Raw genomic sequence first — 22333 nt, 5'->3', positions numbered from 1 at the left:
CTATAATTTCGGGTTTGTTGAAACTAAGTTATCACATGTATTAGATTTAGCTAAAATACAAGCATTAGCAGCTGTACAGGTGGAGTTTTCTAGCCTAGAAATCTACCATCGGTGCTTTTTCTGTGCATGTCAGTCTAGCCACGCTCCATAGGAGCCTCAGCAGACCTACCATTGGCCTGACCAGTATTGTGTTAGGCCAATCAGAGCACCCTATCGGTTTGGAGGACGTGATGATGCAATGGAATGGAACAAGATGGCGATGGCTTGTTTGAAAAAGCTTTTGCATCAACTTTGAGTCAAGAGCAGATAGAGGTACTTTAGTCCTTTTTTAGGAAAAATGATATATTTGCATTCTGACTGACATCTGTAGCAATGAGTACCTCACTTTGTTCATTGTCCAATAGAATGTGGAGACAGGTTAAAAGACAACCTTAGAGCCCGCCCCACCACTGAGCTCTACAGGTTATGGCCAGACTATACGTATATTCACGTATTTAGGAAGGCTTGCCAGTCTAGGAGTTTCCTGCTTTATTTCAAGCTTTAACTGCCCAATTATCAATAGTGTTCAACCGGATGACAGAAAAAGTAATTAAACGTTTAACAGTACAATCACTGTGTTCTTGGCATTTGGTTTTTCATGTGACACAACATTGCACATGGAGACCGTTTCTAACTATTCAGTGCTATTCTGCATTTGTGTGTGTGTTGGCCTGCCTGAAACCCCTCCTCGCATGCTGGTGTCGACCGGGCCAGAGACACTTGTCCCTCAGTGTGTGTGTGTGTGTGTGTGTGTGTGTGTGTGTGTGTGTGTGTGTGTGTGTGTGTGTGTGTGTGTGTGTGTGTGTGTTTCCAGCGCTGGGAATGAGCCACATGTCATTAGACACTGAGCCAGTTTGTGTTCTGAAAACCGTTACTGCATCACCACACCAGCTGTGCCTGGGGAAGAAGAAGAAGACGGCGATGATGATGATGATGATGATGGTGATGTCATCTAAATATTTTTTTAAGTTAGGGATGGAAAATAAATCAGATGCACATTTCTACAATTGTCCAAAGCTCTTAAATGGGCTGGATTGTAGACTTAGATATGAGCAACAAATGTGCTATTGTGGCCATTTGATGTGTTCCATTAAAAAGAGGCCTGTGTACTTGTACTGGAGCTATTTTCTGCTAAAATTTTTATTTTATGTTATGCACTTTGGTCAGGGAGATTAGCGTTTGTAAACTGCTTTTTAAGTAAAGTTGGCATGTTTGGCTAAATTGAAAGCTTCGCTGTTTTTGCTGCAACTTCAGAAAAAAAAAACGTAAAATAATTATAACAGTTGTTTAAAATACTGAAGCCAGTAAAAGCCAGTAAACAGGGGCGTACAAGTAATTTCTTGTACCCTACGGCATGCGTTTGTTTTACTCTAATATCAGATGATCAGGCTAGAAGCTAATGTTGCGCTAACGGTGCTAATGGCAAATTAACACTCGGACATCCATCCATCCATTTTCATCCGCTTATCCAGAGCCGGGTCGCGGGGGCAGTAGCCTAAGGCGAGAGCCCCAGACTTCCCTCTCTCCAGCCACTTTGGCCAGCTCCTCCGGAGGAATCCCAAGGTGTTCCCTGGCCAGGTGAGAGACATAGTCTCTCCACCGTGTCCTGGGTCTACCTAGGTCTCCTCCCGGTTGGACGTGCCCGGAAAGCCTCACCATGGAGGCGTCCAGGAGGCATCCTGACCAGATGCTCAAACCACCTCAACTGGCTCCTCTCGATGTGGAGGAGCAGCGGGTCTACTCCGAGCCCCTCCCGGATGACCGAGCTTCTCACCCTATCTCTAAGGGAGAGCCCAGCCACTCTTCGGAGAAAACTCATTTTGGCCGCTTATATCCGCGATCTCGTTCTTTCGGTCACCACCCAAAGCTCATGACCATAGGTGAGGGTAGGAACGTAGATCGACCGGTAAATTGAGACCTTCGCCTTCTGACTCAGCTCTCTCTTCACCACGACAGACCAGTACAACACCCGCATCACTGCAGATGCAGCACCAATCTGTCTATCGATCTCACTCTCCAGCTTTCTCTCACTCGTGAACAAGACCCCGAGATACTTAAACTCTCCACTTGGGGCAGGGCCTCATCCCTGACCCGGAGAAGGCATTCTACCCTTTTCCGAATCAGCTATAATATTACCTCAAACCACTTGATAGTACATTGTATGTACATAAATGCATGTGTGATGTGAATAATGAGTCAATTGTGGCATATTACTTTCCTTTAAAGGGAGAGGCAGTTTTAGCTTGCTTTTACCACCCCCTAGTGTCCATTTGTGGAACTGAAAGCAAAAACTATCTTCTCGCTTTGCGTTTGTCTTTTCAACACCTTAACCTCACAGCTGAAATGTCTTCCCAGCCTTCGTTAGTGTCTACAGGAGTGATTCATCACCAAATTAAACAAATCAGCTGTATTCATGATCCAAAACATGCAGGAAACGTGCTGGAACCAGACAACACTGCCAGGTATGTCAGCTAAATTTTTTGTCCCAAGTCCCAACAGAGCAGCAAGCCACTCTGAAGCTCCAGGTGGAATATTCTGGTCACAGGGAGTGATATGGGATGTATGGCCTTTCATTAACCCTATAAAGTGTCCTTTTAGCACATACTAGCTCAAGAAAATGATTTAAAAATATGAAAAAGTTGCAAAGTGTCCCTTTAATTAGTCATTCATAACTCAAACAACCACACTTCCTCTAATGCCGGTGACATACTACCAAGTGCTCCCTGCCATTAAGCATCTAATTTTGCCATGACCAGATATGAGAATGTATTTATTTATCAACTCACTTTGTATGACCCATATCTGCTTGTCATCCAGAATCTTCAGGCGCTGATCAGCTATGAAACTTACGAAATGGTAGAGAAAGTCACGTTTGTTTTTAAAATGGGCTGCAGTAACCACATTTGACCACAGGATGTCATTATTGCATTTTACACCTGTAAATAAAAAGAGTAGTTTACAGTTTGCAGTAAATGTTTAAATGTTTAGCTCACTCCAGATCCATGTGGGAAGCAAGAATCATAATCATGATGAAAACAAACATAAACATATGTAATATGTGTTTATAAAATGTCATCAAAATACCTGCAACAATTTCTCAGTTACTTGCACAGCTTGTGGCAAACTGATGGAATGACCTCCTTATTTATGCAGGCTGCTATCGCTAGCTGGTTTCTTCTTCTATTTCAAAAAAGTGCTGACCAAGCAAATCTATACTGTACAATTGTCTAAAACGACTTTTACTTACCAGCATAACTCTCTGCAGGCTTCAGTAGAACTTCTGCAGTTAGTCCCTTTAGCTGGAGGACTGTGGTCCACTGACTCTATGTGGCTGCTCACATGTGGCAGAACCTGCTTGTGTTTTGCCTCCCTTTTCTTCCATTGTCGCTTCTCCATATCTGGTACTTTATCATTAGAATGCGCGCCTCATTGTGCACAGTTGTAAGGGGTGTGAGATTGTCTCTAAAGCGGATCATTCCAAAACAATACGAGAACGCAGAGTGCAGTTCTTTCATTTAATACCATAAATGCACACAAAAAAAAAAGAGTACACTCAATGCACTATTCAGTAGATGTTAATTTTTCATGCAATTTGCACAAAAGTGGAAATGTATTAAAATTCAAATAGAAAAGGAAGTGCAAAGCTCTGATCTGTTACACATCTTTGTTCTTAGGACTAAACTGTCACATAGAAAAGTTACCCCCCCCCCCCCCAAAAAAAAAGAAACTACAAAGTTCCCAGCAAAACTTGTTTAGTGTTGTTTGGCAACAGAAATCAATAGATTTTGTTGGCCAGAAAGCCTGAGGGCCAAAAGAAGCAGAGCTGACAGGTTAACAGATACACACGTATCTGTGCAGGATAAACATGCATAAACACACACACACACACACATCGCGTGGGAGGGAATCAATGAAAACAAAGCACAACTGCAACACGCCATCCACAAAAGCACAAAACATGTCAGTGAATCTGTGTTTTTATAGCTGCACCGCTGAGTCACAGCGGTCACAATGATGAGCACTCACAATCAAAACTCCGACACTGGTGAGAAACTCCCGTAGCACGAGGATGCAAAACTCGCCTCATCATCATCTCATCTAACCTTCGTCCTCTCTGGGTTGGAATCATTTCCAAAAATAAACAGCTAAGTGGAGGTTCTATTCTAAAACATGCAAATAAATATGCATATTTACATAGTTGTGGATATTATGACCTGTAATTACATCTGGAGTGTATTTTAGCCCCAACAATGATTCATTTGAACTCTAACCAAATGGTAGGCAGAAAACTTGCCATTTATTGATCTAGTCAGCAAATCTGAACTATGAATAACCTGCAAGGTTTTTTGGCGTATGATGTTCTCATTTCACTTAGCTGTTACGAAAACCAGAGTAACGTAGCATCAAAAGGTAAAACCAGAAGCTTTGAGAAATAAAAGTCCACTCTGTCTATCTTCTGACCTTCCCTTTATCTTTTTTTGAGGGGATTTCATCAAACCAAACGTTCCTTTGCAGAATGAATAAATTTGACTTGGTGCAATGTAACAGCAATAAGTTCCGTGAGTCACAGATCAGGTCAGAGTCTTTATTCTTCAAGGTCATGCAGGCTACATCTGAACTGGTTCCATTTCTTTATTAGTTGAATTTCTCCTGATGGACCAGCAGCAACTACTCCTCCATTTCTTGTCATTTGTGTTCATTTGTTAGAAAACAATCTCAACTTGGTATTCACCAATCAGACTTTTTTCACCATTGCCATGTAGTCATTTTTTGTCATTTTATGATCTACAAAGGTGCAGTAAATGTTGGACTGTTGATAATCGTGGCATCATCAGCAGTAAAGAGGGTGCACGGACAATAGCCCCTCCCCTCGGGTATCTTCACGGAAATGCGTCTGCCAGAACTGGAAACCCGTGTTGCCAGGTGAAACAAGATAGTGTCGCCATTGTTTAGGTCCAAACGTTTTTTGTTGTCCGTGACTCCAAATGGTGTTTTTATTTTTTGGACTCTGGCAGCTTGTCCTGAAGTTAAAGTGGTAGCAGCCGGCTGTTTCTCCTTCTCTGATGTTATTGAGCAGAGAACCTCTCACACCAGCGGTGTTACATTGATAAATATGAGAGTGCGTTATGAGTGGAGGAGCCGGGGAAGTGCATCGGTGAGACCGACAACCAGATGGTCCAATAGTTGGTTGTGTTCAGAAACATGTTATTGGTGGAGGTTTTTGGACAAATGCAAGATACCCATTTTGTTCTTTTTAGTAGTTTATTATGTTTTATCCCCAGAATGTTAGAATGTTAAGAGGAATTTCAAAAATGTTTTGGGTTATTTTGTTTTTCAAATTTCCTACTGCAGCTGTAATAAAACATCCAAAGTCGTATTTTTTGCAGGAACGTAGAAACAATTTCCACGTACTTGAGCCCTGATGTACCAGAAGTGCCACTTTTTGTTCCTGGTGATGTGTAAGGCTCATAAGCAACCATAAAAATCTATGTAAATAACAGTTTATTGTAACTCCATTTTTGGTTCTTTTTAAAACACAAGAAAGGTTTTTCTTTACCTTGCAAACGTTTCGTTTGCTGACAGCTAAACATCCTCAGGCTGCTGATGGTGGCGTTACTTCCTACTCCATTTATCCGCGGGCAGCAGAGAATGTTGTCGCACTCTGCTGCCCGCTCTCCCCTCTCCGATGATGCAGTCCCATGCACGATTCAATGTGTAGACCCCATCGTCTCTGTTCAGAGTCCCGCATCCACGTTTCCTTATCTCTATAGCACATATGTCAGACACAAGGCCCGCGGGCCAGATGTGGCCCGTGGAGCATTTTTATGTGGCCCGCGAGATAAATATAAAAAATATATTAAAACTGACCCGCTGGCTGATTTTACCACAAAGACTTCAACTCCCATGATGCTTTGCAGCGTTAGCGCGGAGCCGACGCGCCCCCTCCTTTGTGTTTTTTCCAGCGCCTGCTGCCGGTGTCTGCAGCTCCGCTGTCTCGGACAAACTAAACACTCCTCTCACTCAGCGCCGAGTTCACTCAGCTGTTTTCTGACGTTGAAGCCCAGAAACGGAGAATCTAGTCGCTCAGTAATGTGTTCACGACTGAAAGAGAAAGTTTTCCTACTAACATGCAGAGAGAGCTGATATAACTCCAGCGAGCAGCGACACGCTGAAATCAGCACGACTCTGTGGCTGCTGTCGTTGTGTTTCCTCCCCGACACACAACAACCTGGTCAAGCTGCTCAGACATGTTCATCAGCACAAACCTATGTGAGCACCTGTTGTCATCTAATGTTGTTATTATTATGATGAAGATGAACAAAACAACAGGAATCTCCTCCTCAGCTCAGCTCAACACCATGATGCAGGAATCTGGCTGGAACAGGTGAGCATCACAGTAAACCAGTGGAGCAAACTGAGCTTTAAATATTTAGGTTTTATGCTCTTTTTCTGCTCCAAAGCATGAAAGTTAACAGGTGAGATGTTGCATTTTCATTTAAGATTTTGTTGTTGGCCCGTGAGAAAAGATTTTACCTACAGTAAACAGGAAGTGGAAAGGCTGCAGATAGAAGAATAGAAAATCCCTTTATTGTTCCTCAGTGGGGAAAGCTAGACGTCACAGCAGCATTGACACTTATTACAGGAGAAAAAAAGGAGAATAAAAAAATAAGAGAAATGAATAAACAAGAAAACATAAATCCTGAATAGATTTTAAAAATGCTGATTATACCACAAGTAATGAATACCACTGATGCCTTTTATTTCAAACTGACTTGCTCATGTGTAATTTGGTTATTCCACGTTCAGTGTTAATGCAGAAATATGTTTGTTTCCAAATTTAAAGGTTCGAAAATTGCATATATGTTGATAAAGAAAATGTGCAAATTTGCCATCACTTTTTAAAAAAATATTAAGTTTGGCCCTCGACTCCATCCCAGATTTTTATTTCGGCCCCTTGTGAGTTTGAGTTTGACACCCCTGCTCTATAGCTTCTTTTATCCACCTTTTGTATTTCTGTTGTTCCGTGTTTATGATCCTTGTGTTGTCCCAGTCCATTACATGGTTTTCTCTTGTGCAGTGATCTGTTACGGCTGACTTCTTTATTGTACTTTCTGCTTCTTCTTTTGCTGCTCTTGTGTGTTTTCGACTTGCCTCTTTCTCGCACTCCTTTCTATGTTCTATTGTTCATGTGTTGAGTTGGCGTCCGGGTTCTCCTATGTATGTTTTATTGCAGAGTTTGAGTGGGATTTCGTAAATGACTCCACATTTATGTCCAGCTGGTATTTTGTCTTTTGGGTGTACTAGTCTGTTTCTAACTGTTGTGTATGGTTTTGTTGGTGTGTTTGTGTTGTGTGTTTTTGATAATCGTAACATCGTCATGCTCTAAGAGCAACAATGAAAAAACACAACATAAACACTTTTTTTTCCATTTGTATTTATCTAATGGGCCAAAAATGACATGCTTGTCTTTTTTTTCTCAATTAAAGGTCTAAAGAAGATCAGCTGTAAGAATTATCATCATCACAGCAATTAGACAGCCAAAACCTAACTACTGTACCTAAAGGTATTATTTCATAATTAAATAATTCACTTAAGTAATTCAGGGGTTTTAAATTGGGTCAAATTATATCATAGATGGAAAAATCCAGCTGTGATGGGTTTAAGACTAAAAACACTCCTGTAGGAGCTGAAAGCTCTACTTCCAGTTTCCTCCAACCAGAAAACCTAAAATAGACCTTAACAGAAAAAAAGTGATGCAAACAGCTTCGAATAACTAATTTCACTGGATTCTATGTTTAGGGTTTTGTTTAACAGATCACATTAGTTCCTTTGAGAACTGTGATTAATTACCGTACCTGCAGTTTTTCTGCACTCAAAGCCCCCTTCTTCACATCACTATCACCCCCCCCACACACACGCACACACACACACACACACACACCTTCTTCTTGCTGCTTCTTTCACGCTTCCACGTTCATTTACTTATTTTACTGAAGAACAAAAGATTCCACAAAGCAAGATATCTTTTTTTTTTTTTTTTTTTTGCACAGTGAAGATTCATTATACTCCCCCTCTTTTGTCTCCAATCTCCCTTTGGCACCGTCCTACCTGTATTCCCTTGGGGGAGGGAAAGAAATGCTGTGTGGATAGATAATTCAGGAAACTAACAATGTGACATTTCATCCGCCTGCATGCTCGCACGTGCGCACACACACACACACACACACACACACACACACACACACACACACATTTCCTGAACATATAAAACATGCCTTTTCAGCAAAGTACTGCCCATATTTATTAGCCACTTAGAATACGCTGTTGAAATGAATCAAAGTAAACTGCTTACACGTAATCTTGTCACCCAGAGTAAAATCTACCGGGTTTATTACAACATTTTAGGAGAACCAGGTCACTTCCAGCACAACAGATTGCATAGGATGTTTATATGTGCATACCTTTGCACCAATCACACAAAATCAATAGACGAGTTAGCTTTTGTTCACGTTTTTCTGGGGCGTAACATCCACACGGAGGCAAGAAAACACGAAAGACAACACAGAGAAACAGTACAGTAAATTACATCATGTCTAAATCAGGAAAATGCTCTAAAGTCCCTTTTTCATGGCACCCTAGAGAAATACAATGTACTCTTTCACAGCACCAATAACTCCCATGTGCATGAACGAGAACACGTGCAAAACACAGCCGTAAGCCAAGGAGATAAAAAGTTACAGCGGTGATTAGAGAATACTAACGACGGTTTCAGGTTTTTGCATATTTCCCCCTCCGAAGGTTCGCCGGATTAACCAGACAGTTTGGGCCAAAAGGAAAAAATAAAAAAGTTACTGTTCGAGTCTACGGGAAGATGGGTTGGATGGATGTTGTAGAAATACATGGAAAAATAAAAAATAACTGGGAGACGAATGAAGGAGAACAAAGGAAGAGGAGCAGAAAAGTTTAACAAATTTAGAAAGAACGAGTGGAGAAAGGTATGAAGAAGAGTTAGTCTAATCCTTCAAGCAGCTTCCCAACACTACTCAGCTTGCTTTCTCCCTCCTCCTCTTCCTCCTCTCCCCATTATCAACCAGGGGTTCAGTGGGCTTTTACAGCAAGGCTTTGTTTAATATCAAAAAAAGGAGAGTGAACGTCAAATTCTCTCTCTTTTCAGAAAGGAAGTTAAGAAAAACCCTTTTGGCTTTAATCCTTCTCTCTAACTCTTCTGTTCTCCGTCTAAACGCGTCCCTCCCTTCCCGAACCTGGTGTTCCTCCGTTCCTCTGAAAATGGTACAACGTTTGTAACGAGCTTCCATGTGAATCAGAAAAGGACCCGAGTCTCGTGCACACACACCCGCCACGTTGTCTTTTGTCAATAGCAGCTTAATTACATATTCATGGTGACACAAATAAGACTCTCTTGCCCCCAAAACACAAACAAGCCGCCACGCCAAAACGCCCATCTGTCGGTCGTGTGTCTGCCCTCAAGGAATGCTGCTTTCAGAAAAGTCAACGTGTGCCCAAATCAAAGCTTTCCGTGTTTGTGTACTTTTGTGTTTTAAGAGTTAGAACTGTGCTAAATCTGTTTTAGTTTGGCGTAGTCTGAGATTCTAATGTTAACCCTTTAAGACCGGCGGGAGTGTCGGCGCTCCCATTTGCATATCTGAGTTCAAATGCTTGTAGAACTGAAACTAAATAAGGTAGAACAAAAGTTTTTTTGCATATTAAACCGGAGGAGTTACACCTAAATCTCACACACTGAACACGTCCCAGAGCGCTGCGTATTTCCGCCAGTGAGTTTGCAAAAACTGAACAAAATTTGCAAATAAGAAAAGCGTTTTCATTCGGACACAGACGCTGTGTCGTTCTGATCTGCAGCTCACAGGGCTTCACACGCTACAATAAACACCATCACGTTGTCAACGGGAACTGTCACATGATTATCACATGCTTTGGTGTCATTTTCCTGCGAATTGTAGTTCTTTGTAGTCCGAGTCTTTCAGCTTTTTTCTTGTGCTTTTTCGCAATAATACATTTAGACAAACACATCCTGCACACATCACACACCCACTACAAACTCCCGACACACTCACACACCCACTACGGACGTCTGGATGACTCACGGACCCGCCCAACGGTACATCTTCCCTCCTCGAAGCAGTTGCCGCCATTACAGCGCCGGAGGATGTTTAGGTTTCACTTTCTCTTTCCTATATATTCTTGCAATATTCTTTATTATTGTTATTATTATTAGTGAGAGAAAAGGAAAACTATATACTACTGAAAAATTTGCTACAAATATAATGCAACATTATTATTTTAGACTCCTGCAGATTATTATTATTATTTATCTTTTCGTTTTTGTTACAGTTTATGTAAATGAGTGTATCTCAGAAACTATTTTACCACTTGAAATAAATTTGTTGTAGTTGGAAAGGATCGTGTGAAACCTTTTTCCATTGACAATTTTGAGGGATAAAGCTGTGGGATGTCTGTATAATGAAAAATATGTGGAAAAACAAAAAACGATTTTCAATTTCTGTATAGATAATTGCATTTTTTAGTCAAATATTTTGTTGCTATGAACATTTTGCATTGTATAATTAAAATTGAGAATGTAAGGGTTGTATTGATGTATAGAAAGTTGAAATACTCCAAAAAATGGCACCACAGCATATAAAAATGTTAATATAAGTTCTGGCGAACTTGTTCTATGGCAGGTCTTAAAGGGTTAAAAGAATACGATTGTCTCATATTTGCAGTCTGAGACTGAGCGCCGCGAGAGAGGGACAAAAAAAGAATCTGGAGACACAGCAGACGGCAGCTTTGGCTCTGGTCCAAAGAAAGTGTCAAAGACACACAAGAGGGGAGTGGGGATTAAGCTGAAGTGGCAGAAGTTGTTGTTTCCACACAAGGGGATGGGGAGGTTCTTCTAATCACGCCTCAGATATGTGCGACTCGCTGCTTGTTGTTTTTGAAGCAAATAAACCAACGTGAGCTATTTACGGCAGGTTTTATGGCACCAAATAAAAGGAATATATAGACCATGAAATGCCTAAGCACCCGGCCGAGGACAGAGGCTAGGCCTTGAAACAAAGATACAGGGTGAGATGTCAATGGAGAGCAGCTGGCACAGTACGGAGCTCCATTTCTCTACCTGTCTCACTCCTTCCTCTCTTTTCTTTACATCTATCTACACCGGGCGTGCGTGTGTGTGTGTGTGTGTGTGCGTGTGCGTGTGCGTGCGTGCGTGCGTGCGTGCGTGTGTGTGTGTGTGTGGTGTTGAACTCCTTCTGACTGACTGAGTTTCAGTGACCGACCATGCTCACAATAACAAAGCCCAGTGCTGAAGCACGACAACATGTCCGCTATTCTGGTGCATATTTGAGAAGACAAAGAAACAAGGATACACATAAAAACAGGAATAAAAAAAGGATGTTGTCTTTTAAAATGAGCTTATTGAAAATTCCAGAAAACACAGATGAGGGGAGAGGACAGCAGGACAGAGAAAAACTGGCTAAAGGAGAATTAATGAGGAAAATGGACAGCAAGAAGGAAAATCGGCAAGTTCAATGTTTACAAATGATGGAAGACATGCGTTTATATATTATTTAAGAGTTGACATCTAACCTAACCCTAACCCATCTTTACAGCACTTTCACTTGTGCTATAAAAACATTTGCAGTGGACTCTAGTATAAATGAATGCCTTGTGAGTTGATCTCTGTGGAAACTAAGCTCTCGCGCTCCTGTTTCAGGAAGTAAAATCTGCAAGATTAGATAAAATCAGAAAACAGCAGGTTTTTTGTGTCTTAACTTTTATTTCTCATGATATCAAAACATCGACCCTCTGATTGGCTAAAAGCAACACAACTCTTCTGCTCCATTCACTCTGGAACGTTGATGTTTTATCTCCACAAATAACACACGCCTGAAGGAGTTCTGACTTGTTGTGGAGTTGCTAATGCTAATGGTTAGCTTCTACTAGCCGGGGCGTGCTCTGCTCTCTCCTGGATGCTAAAACAACAACAACAGCCTTTCCCGGTTACAAGCCTGGGTAAGTCCATGAACGCTAATTTACAAAGTGATGTTGATCTGACTGGCTTTTCGAATCCTAAGCCCTTTTCAGACAGACATTCTGGAACATTTGCAGACAATTCAATCTGGTTTTTAACCGGAACTGTTTTCAGACACACCACTTTTGTATCGGAACTTGTCGTTTCGGCTGCGTTCACACAGCAGGGAAAAGTTCCAGATGTCTGATGGCGGTGGGGGGGGGGGGGGGGGGGGGGATCGGACTTATGTTAAGAAGAAGAAGAAGAAAATATCGTTTCTATAGCACCTCTCAAGATAAAAGTTACGAGGCGCTTAAGCATAATTCTGCGCACACGAAGACGCATAAGAGACCTGGATGATGAAGCTCAATGGTTAAAAGAATCACTGAAGCGGTGTGAAGCGCTCCGTCGCGCGTCTAGGCGGTACCGTAGGAGGCGAGCTGCCGTGGTTCGCCGCATGCTACAGCAGCGGGCTGCGCACAGCGTCCCCCGGTCCCCTCCTCCTCCCCCTCCCCCTTGTCCGGAACTTTACCTCACCAGTCTGAAGCAGCCACCCTGTCCGTAACAAGTCCGGACCTGTTACTAGGGGCTTCGTCCGGATAAATTCCGGAACACGTTATCCGGATGTTTGTATTCAGACACAAAGGTCTTACGGACAGAGTCCGGAACATTTCCGTTTTTCATGGCCTGTCTGAAGGGGGCTCTAGAGTCTCCCTGTCTATTTTCTATCAGCTACTAATGCAGCAAATAGAATATTTTCACATTTAGCTTTTATGTGAAACTCATGGTGGATGACTGCATTTAAAAAAGAACAAGTAAAAAAAATGTCTTAGTGAACTTGCTCTTTAAATGCAAAAACACAAGAATGAATTCAGTCATCATATAAATGTGCCACATTTAGCCACGTGTGCTAATCGTCCCCCGTGTTTCCCTAAGAGTCGATGGTGGAAATATAAATCGTTTCCAGCTTGTAGCAAAATGAGATTAAGGCAGTTTTTGTTTAAATTAATTCCTGTTTTTATGTTTCTGTGTGCACTGCAGTAAATTAAAAACATAATGTATTCAGTAATGTAGTATTTTAATAATGTTTATAACCTCAGAACCAGTTTATTAGCATGTCTCACAGCATCTCCGAGTGCATTTATCCTTTGGTGTAACATCGTAACCCTAACGGTGAAGATAAAAATACTAAAATGGGCTCATATTTTTTTTTCACAACAGGACAGCAAGGGACCAGTGGGAACTGTATAGCAGGCCATTGATTGGGAACAAATGTTGTGTTCTCAGTGTCTCCGACCCCCCTGCGAACACACAGAGATGCACGCAGCTAAACTCAAACAAAAAGGCTGGAAATGAAAGCACCAAATGAGGTCTTTGGTTTCACGCGCCATAAAAAATTCATAATTCCAGATCTTTACATGAAACTCTAGAAGGTATTACACCCAGCAGCAGGAGAGGCTGGGAGTTGGTTTCGGTGTTTAACTGTCTCTTTGCTTTCTTGTTTCTAGCTGTTGATCCAGAAAAACAAACCTGCTCCCAGACATGCATGCATTCTTGCTTTGGATCCTGGGCTTTCCCTCGCCGAGGATGATAGTAATTGGCGGATTGAGTGAAGTTTGCAGACGCAGCCTTTTGAAAACCGAGCTTTTTTGCAACCTCCTCCAAAAGAAAACATGCGTGCAACATTTTCTACTGCTGTAAAAGCATCACAAATTCACTCTCGAGGTTTTGAAATAGGTCTAAATGTAATTGCTATATGTTTGAGTCAAATTTAGAGAAAGCAGCAGTAGGTGGCTGGGTCAAAGGTTTTCGGTCAAACTGTACCCAGCCAATGACCGAACAAGGCTACAGTCATGGAGCAAAAAGGGGACAGCGAAATCCATTCAGCAGCTAAAGGAAGACAGAGTTGGATAAACAGAGATAGAGAAAAGCAAAAAGTGGGTGAAAAGGCGTCTCATCACTGGTCACATCTTAAGTGAGAGTCTATGAAATGCACGGATGAATAAGCAAGAAAAATATATTTATTCTTTTAAAAAAGGGCATGGGGGTGAGGGAAATCTGCCATCTCTAGGCTGCTGCTAGCAGCAGGAGGGTCCTTTAGAAAAAAGAAGCCCTGACACAGTCAAAGACTTCCTTTCACACACCCCTGTGAACGCCTGTCCGAGCAAACACACACAAATGCACGCACTGAGCACACACACACACACACACACACACACACACACACACACACACACACACACACACACACACAACACAGAACAAAATGTAGCATTGTTTCACTGCAGAAATATCTTGCTTTATACGTGTGTGTGTGTGTGTGTGTGTGTGTGTGTGTGTGTGTGTGTGTGTGTGTGTGTGTGTGTGTGTGTGTGTGTGTGTGTGTGTGTGTGTGTGTGTGTGCACAGTCAGCTTGTCAAGTCCTAGTGGAGTGATCAAAGCTTGCACAAACCACCCAGAGAGATCTTGCATCCCCGTCTACCTCTGATTGAGAAACACCGTCCAGCATAAACCAGCTCCACCAATTGCACTCTGCCGACCGGAGCAGCAAGACCAATCAAATTGTCTAACTTGGTTCCAATAATTCCCAACTGTCCCCATACAAGCACCAAAGCCTGGATGGAAGTGCTGCACCGTGGGACAGGATAAGAGCATAATGGGGGACAGCATGGGAGCTCTGGCAGCATCATCACGCTGAGTGTGTGCGTATACATACAAAGCACTGCAACAGACACAGCACAAGCTCTGTTGGAGCACAGCCATGGTGCCAAGTTCACACACAAACACACACTCCGCAGGAGCTCCATGAGACAATCCCCGATCTGCCAAGTTCATGAGCAAACAAAAAGCCTCCAAAGATCCACTTTTCGCTACGAAGCCACCACACTTCACATCCAGCTGAACTGTAAAGGCCACTAATTTATTTTGTGAAGATTCATTTTAAGTCACGTTTATGCAGTTTAATAACAGAGATGGAAATTAGTGTTTGACTATTTTTTTTTACATTAGATGTTAAATCAAATGGGAACTGTGTCCATGTATTTATTTAATTATTTTTGTCTTTTACTACATCATATATTTTAACCCTTCATTTTTGCATTGAAAAAATAAAGCTGCCTGAGGAAAACAGCGAACAGGGGTGCCTCCGTAACATTTTTAAAAAGGGTTTCCTGTTATTGTAGATCCCTTTACACCTAAAGTTCACTTTTTATTTTAAAAATGAACAGATAAACAGAAAAAATCATTAGAAAAGCATTTATTATCTTACATTTTGCAAAAGTTATGCCAAGCCACTGTGAATGTGTGAGAACAACAGCAAAGCAAATACAAGTCTAAAGCCAAAGGGACACGCTGTAAATACGGTATAACACATGCTTGAACCAATACTTTGTTTTTGACGTCTGAGCTGTTTTAGATGTCAGAAAATATAAGTAACAGTGACTTTAGCTCTACCTCTCTATCAAGATTTCCTCCTGATTCACCAGACTGACAGATGTCTACCACACTTCAAATAGACAGATCTGCCCCTTTAACTGGGAAAATGTTACATTGAAGAAGAAGAATTCAATGCACGACATGCCACACAAATAAAAACTTTGCAATAAAACAGCAGTAGTAAAAATGGCAGATCAAGGGCAAAACACAGCGGTGGATCCCAGTATTTTCAGCTACTCTAAAAACAATTTTTATGTGCACCGGCTTCCTACTTGGAAACCTGGGTTTCCCTATCGACTCTTTACTTTTAGTGCAGTTCAAGTTTTATTTATGTAACAAATTTAATCATGTAGGAACTTATGTTTAACATAGTTAGTCAATTCTACTTCACACTGAATATCAGCATTCATGGATTCACCCATTTTGGCTTGCAATGGGGGAAGGCTGCTGTTGGTTTAATATAAAAGAAAAACAAAGTTTGTTTGAACTGTGCAATAAAAAAATGTTGAGTAAAATATTTAACTAACAAATAAAACCAATAAGAGAGAAAGAAAATAAAGTTATAAAAATAATGAACAAATATTACAACTGAAACCAATTACTCTGCACCTGTAGTGTCCAGGAGACAGCAGACCACATCTTAGCTAGAAGAAGCTAATTGTTAGCAGTAGCAACTCCACCATATGGCAGGACTCCTTCAGACTTGTGGTATTTGTTGAGATAAAACATCAGCGTTGCAAAGCAGTCAGTGGTAGAGTCACGTTGCTGTTAACTAATCCAAGGTGGGATGTCAAAAAATCAAGAAATAAAGCCCCAAATCCTGCCGTCTTCTGCTCCCCTCTCTGATTCACTTCTAGTTTCTGAAACAGCAGCGCCAGAGCTTTTTTTCCCCACAGGGATCAACTCACAAGGCAATCATCCATAATAGAGAACACTGCAAACGTGTTAAAAACAGCAAGTGAACCTGGTCTTTAAAATGTGAATCTTGTAAACAGAGGTGTGACCAAGTCACTGCATTGCAAGTCACAAGTCTTTCCAGTCAAGTCTCCAGTCAAGTCCAAGTCAAAGACAACCAAGTCCAAGTCGAGTCCAAAGTCAATGATGTGGAAGTCCAAGTCAAGTCCAAGTCCTTAATTTTGAAATTTCAAGTCATAATCAAGTCATCTGTCCAATAAATAAATTCCAAAATTAAAGCTTCTTAAAGCTTCATTTATTTGCTCAAACAAGCAGAAAGTGTGACTGGAACTGATTCTAAACAAAGGGCTGCTGCATTTAGCAGTAAATCAAACCCAGAACGAACAACGATTTATGATTTTTGCCCATGTCGTGCCACTTTTGTGCTAAAATACCAAATATGCTCAAGTCATCATCAAGTCAACAGATGCAAGTCGATTCAAGTCGCAAGTCATTGGCGTTCAAGTCCGAGTCATGTCATAACTCTTTATAGATTTTATCAAGTCAAGTCAGAAGTCATTAAAAATAATGACTCGAGTCTGACTCAAGTCCAAGTCATGTGACTTGAGTCCACACCTCTGCTTGAAAATAATCAAAATTTCAACATTGACCTCAATATTTGTCATTTAAATCTGTTTCCACAATCAAACAGCCCTAAGAGAAACACGCCAATGAAAGATAGAAGTGCACTCTTTCATTACGTCAAGCACAAAAGAGTTCATGAACATTTAAGAGCTTTATCGGGCCTTGGTTAGAAAGCACGTATGCACTTTAAGTTGACTTGAGTGGAACTGCATGTGCAATTTCAACAAGTACGTCCAACTATAAAAGGCCAATTCCAGTCGAGATGCAAAGTTATGATAAAGACATGGCCTGGCCTAATTACATCACTTAAAGCATTAAGGAGAGCTGACGTGGGGTGAAATGACTGATTGAGCTTACTGAGTAGCTTAAGTGCACTCAATATACATTTAAAGTGGGAAAAAATGTAGATTTACTGTTTGAGGGTCCCCTCATTAGACTATAATCCAAAGCACAGCATCATGTCCACAAACACCAGCATCCTGAGCATCATTAGCTATGATCCTGGAAACAAGCTCTGCTATTAAAGTGGCCAAACCACATATTTCACAGTGGAGTAAAAACTGGAGGCAGCAACCCGCCAATAAGCCACTTGATGATGCATGCACCTCAACAAACAGCGCAGTAATCTGGCCAGAGCAAATATTTGTGTTTCTCAATCTCTGGGTTTGGGAACTGAATTCCACTCGTCTGGCGGACCAGCTTTCTGCACAAAAACCCAACTCGGCGACAGAAAAGTGACACGTGTGAACAGCTAACGAGTGACTTTTCCTTTGCTCACAACTTCAGAGACACAAGGCGAGCTGTTAGAAGAGAGAAAACAACAGACACAAACATAATGGGCAAGCCAAATGAAAGCGGGGGGGAGGAAATCTAAACCTTGAAAAACGATAGCAGAATGAAAGAAGGGCTGCATTTTTCAGGGGTCTGGGAAGACAACGCAGCGAGAGTCCCAATTATCTGATTTCTTCCAAAGAAGTCGAATTAAGTTGCATATCTGTGCCAGGATGCCATTTATCAGTGGTGAACGGGAGCTCTGCTCAAATTGTGTCCCTAATTTGCAGTTTATCGATTTACCAGTAAGCTAATAAAAAAGCAGTTATAATGAATATCGGAGGTAGTTGCTGAAATGCTGCTCCCCAAGGCAACAAGAGAAAGGTAGCAGCAGCTTCATGTCCAATTACTTCCCAAATTCAGCATTTAAGGCCTTGGCCAATTTGTCATGTCAATACTAATTTATATAAAACATCCTGGTTGTATAGAGGGGGCCAAATGGCTGTGTGTGTTTTACATTAGCAGGGTGTCGGTGAGAATATTACTTATTAAGTAGAAGCAGATCAAATAAAACAGCAGCTTTTTAAGGTCAAACTTTCATAAATGGAGATTTTAAGCAGCTTGTTTCAACAAAAATGGTTTGACCCAGAATTCTTTCTAGAGCATTAAGGAGCAGTGATAAGGTGAGGCAGAGTGTAAAGCACAAAGATGCATTTTTTAACAGCGTTTCATTAAGTAAGGTAATTTCCCAGCTACACAGGGAAGAATAAAATGCTTAAATAGTAGAAAGTTTATGCTTCCTCCGCTCTCTAGCCTGCTGTATCACCACAAACAGCCTCGCTGGGTGAAATATCACTTCAATATCCCCGTTATGCTTCACTTGGGGCACAGAGTGGACACACAGCTGTAATCATTTCCCCACCCAATCCTATAGAGCTATCATCTAATCAAATCATCTAATCAGCTGTGACTTTAGGTTATAACCCTCTAAATGATGATTTTTTTCCCATTCTGCTGTAGCCTCTGGTGCTTTTGTTGTGAGATCTGTAATTGCCTATAAAAGGTTTGGATCAGTTTTCCAATCAAGCAGAGCATGGCCTGGAATTATTGTTTGTTGGATTTTTGGTTTGTGCAGAGCTGTTACATATTATTTGTGAATTATAAAAGGAAATGGATCAAACATGTTTACCACCATTTCTTCTCACAGTATAATACAAATTCAACTTTTCATACTTGAACTTAAATCCTAAGAATAAATGTTCATATTTATCCAACTTATGTTTTTTTAATAGCTCCAACCGCCACTTTAAGCATGTGCAGTCTGGTTCTAACGCCCGAAGATGCTGACCACAATCCACCTACTCATCAACTCTCTTCAAATAAAAAATAAGTGCTTCCTTCCGCAGGAGATGCGTCTGCCTCTCAGTCTACATGCAAGCAAATAACCTCTGCAACACATTAGAATATCTGACACTTTTTCCAGCGCTAGATGTGTGATCAGAGCGTTTTGGAGCCGGGCGCGCGCTCCTGCCGCCTTACCTTGAGCGACTCCCGGGTGCGCCAGCACCAAGAGCAGCAGCAGGATCCCCGGCGTGGCGCACATTCTCCCCAAGCTGGAAGCTCCGAGCGCTACTCCACTTCTCAGTCCACTTTTACCCATGATAGGCGAGGCGGAATGCACATGAACGCACACAACTCCTCCGTCCACGGCAGGGGGAAATAAGAACCCCCCCTCCAGCACAAGCTCTAATGATGAAGAGTAAATAAAAACCTCGCGGCGTGGGTGGGAACGCCTCTACTTCCTGGGATGCGCCCGTGTCACTAAGCGCTGGTAAAACTGCAATAGAAGAGGTGGTGGGATTAAGAGCCAGGTCCCGTCACTGTCCGCGGCGCTGCTGCCTCGCCACTGCTCTGGATCTCCGTTTCGTGCGCTCTCCTCTCCGCTCCGCTCCGTTTACGCTGAGAGAGAGAGAGAGAGAGATGTCACCGCCCTCTGGCTACCGAACGAGAGTCTTTAAGTTTCTTTATATCGACAGATCCTGTCTTACTAACCAGTCCGTCTTTATCAATTCACAAACAAAACAAGAAATAAACGCAAACATTCCACTCGTCGCGCGTCTTAGGGAATGTTTATGGCTCGTTGCGTTATGGATGGTGCGGATTTCCTCCCCTCGACCTGCTCTCTCTCTCTCCAAGTTCTTGCAGATTTAAGAAAAAATAAATTCTGAATCTTGTTTTTACGTTTGAATTCTCACTCGTATTGTAAGCTCGCGCAGTTTGAACTGTGATTTCCCCGAAGGCTCACTGACTCACGGCCGCGCGGGTTGGAGCTGCAGACGAAGACACCCTGATGTGAAATCTCACGCGTGGAGTTTAGCTTCCTGCAGACAGAAGATCTGGTAAAGGATAAAATGTCTGCATTTTGATTTTTTAGATAGTAAAAGTGAGTGGAGCCTGCATGCTTGCACCGTTTTAACCCCATCAGTTTAGATCTGGCAACCAGCTGTCACTCATTTACAGCTTGTCTGAATCTACACAGTGCTGCCTGTTTAAAAAGTTGTATTTTTTTTATTTTGGGGGTGGGGGGTCACTAAACCCTTTCAAATAGACAGATACATTTTAAAAATGATAATTTTCTTTATCAATAATTTATCCATCCATCCATTTTCATCCGCCTATCCGGAGTCAGGTCGCGGGGGCAGCCTAAGGCGAGAGGCCCAGACTTCCCTCTCCCCAGCCATTGGGCCAGCTCCTCTGGGGAAATCCCAAGGCATTCCCTAGCCAGGTGAGAGACGTAGACCCTCCACCGTGTCCTGTGTCTACCTTTAGGTCTCCTCCCGGTTGGACGTGCCCGGAAAACCTCACCAGGGAGGCATCCTGACCAGATGCCCGAGCCACCTCAACTGGCTCCTCTCAATGTGGAGGAGCAGCGAGTCTACTCCGAGCCCCTCCCGGATGACCGAGCTTCTCACCCTATCTCTAAGGGAGAGCCCAGCCACTCTTTGGAGAAAACTCATTTCGGCCGCTTGTATCCGCGATCTCGTTCTTTCAGTCACTACCCAAAGCTCATGACCATAGGTGAGGGCAGGAACGTAGATCGACCGGTAAATCGAGAGCTTCGCCTTCTGACTCAGCTCTCTCTTCACCACGACAGACCGGTAAAACGCCCGCATCACTGGGTGGGTCACCGGGACCCCCCTCTGGAGCCAGGCCTGGAGGTGGGGCACGTTGGCGAGCGCCTGGTGGCCAGGCTTTCGCCCATGGAGCCTGGCCGGGCACAGCCCGAAGAAGACACGTGGGTCTCCCTTCCCATGGGCTCACCACTCATGGGAGGGGCCAAAAGGGTCGGGTGCAGTGTGTGAAGGGTGGTAGTCGAGGGTGGGGACTTTAACGTTAAATGTTACTTAGTGCATTGTTAAGCATTAATAAACTATTAAAGTTATAACTGTGTAGTGCATTACTATGCAGCCAAAGATCTGTCAGCAATAAGCCCCGGGGATTGAGAATAAATCCAGCTTTTCAAAATATGTCATTAATCATAGAAAATGCTTTTATTTTGGTTTAGAAAGCTTTATCCTCTTACTAAATGAAAACAGCATTTTGTATTTACTCAGGTTGTTGTTGTCTGATAGTGAGATTTGACCTGATGCTCTTTTAAAAAGCAAACACAAGTTATTTGTGAGGGGGAAATACTTTGTCACAATGGTGTTGCTCTATATTTTCACACATCATTTTGGCAGAAGCCCAGAATACATTTTATTCCTGATTATTGTTTCCACAAAATTCCAATTAACTGGTGCATATGAAAAACACCCAAATGACTGACTTAACAATTTCAATATATTACAGTGGTGTGTGTGTGTGCGAGCAAAATACACAAGCACGAACACACAAGAGCTCCTGCAACTTCCATAACTCTCGACAACATTCCTGAACAGTCATTTGAGCAGCACAGCTTGGATCATGCATTGTAAATGGCAATAGTAAAATATGTGCTTGGTGCCATTTGTCATGGCAGCAGCCCTGCAGCTCAGTGACTACCACTGGAAGTAGCTGCTACCCAAAGGGACCTGTAAAAGCCTTTTTATTCTGCCACTTTATTGGGAATGGGAAAGCAATAAGGTTCACTAGAAACATATGGCACACTTGGATATAGATCAGCACTTACACAAGTTATAGTCAGTGGCAATAGGATTTTCACGGTTCAGGGTTGCAGCAAAACACAGGAACTTAGTGTTGATCGTCAACAACTTAACATGAAGTAGTTTTATATGTTGCTAAATTAGCTCCATTTGTCCATCCATCCATCAGTATATTGTACCCTGACCTATTGCAAATGTCACAATATTTGACTAAAGTGAGGTGTGCAGACTGTTTTTTAAAGGGGAAAATTATTTTATGGAGAAACTTTTTTCATGTAACCACCATCATCATCATCATCATCATCACTGTCACCATCATCATCACCACTACTGTCACCACCACCATCACCAT

General features: G+C 42.2%; 1 protein-coding gene across 2 annotated transcripts in view; it reads right to left on the bottom strand.

Annotated features, from left to right (window-relative positions):
* The window catches only part of LOC107394017 (netrin receptor UNC5C), a 312247-nt gene extending 292527 nt beyond the window's left edge, over nucleotides 1–19720 (bottom strand). For both annotated transcript variants that reach the window (XM_054731499.2, XM_054731500.2), the window contains exon 1: nucleotides 19379–19720. In XM_054731499.2, the coding sequence (XP_054587474.2) occupies nucleotides 19379–19499 (121 nt within the window). In that variant the 5' untranslated portion in view covers nucleotides 19500–19720. The remainder of the gene's footprint in view (nucleotides 1–19378) is intronic.
* Between the last annotated feature and the right edge of the window lie 2613 nt (nucleotides 19721–22333).

This window comes from Nothobranchius furzeri, chromosome 17, assembly GCF_043380555.1.
Source record: "Nothobranchius furzeri strain GRZ-AD chromosome 17, NfurGRZ-RIMD1, whole genome shotgun sequence".
NCBI classification, from domain to species: domain Eukaryota; kingdom Metazoa; phylum Chordata; class Actinopteri; order Cyprinodontiformes; family Nothobranchiidae; genus Nothobranchius; species Nothobranchius furzeri.
This window is presented reverse-complemented; position numbering and strand designations above follow the sequence as displayed.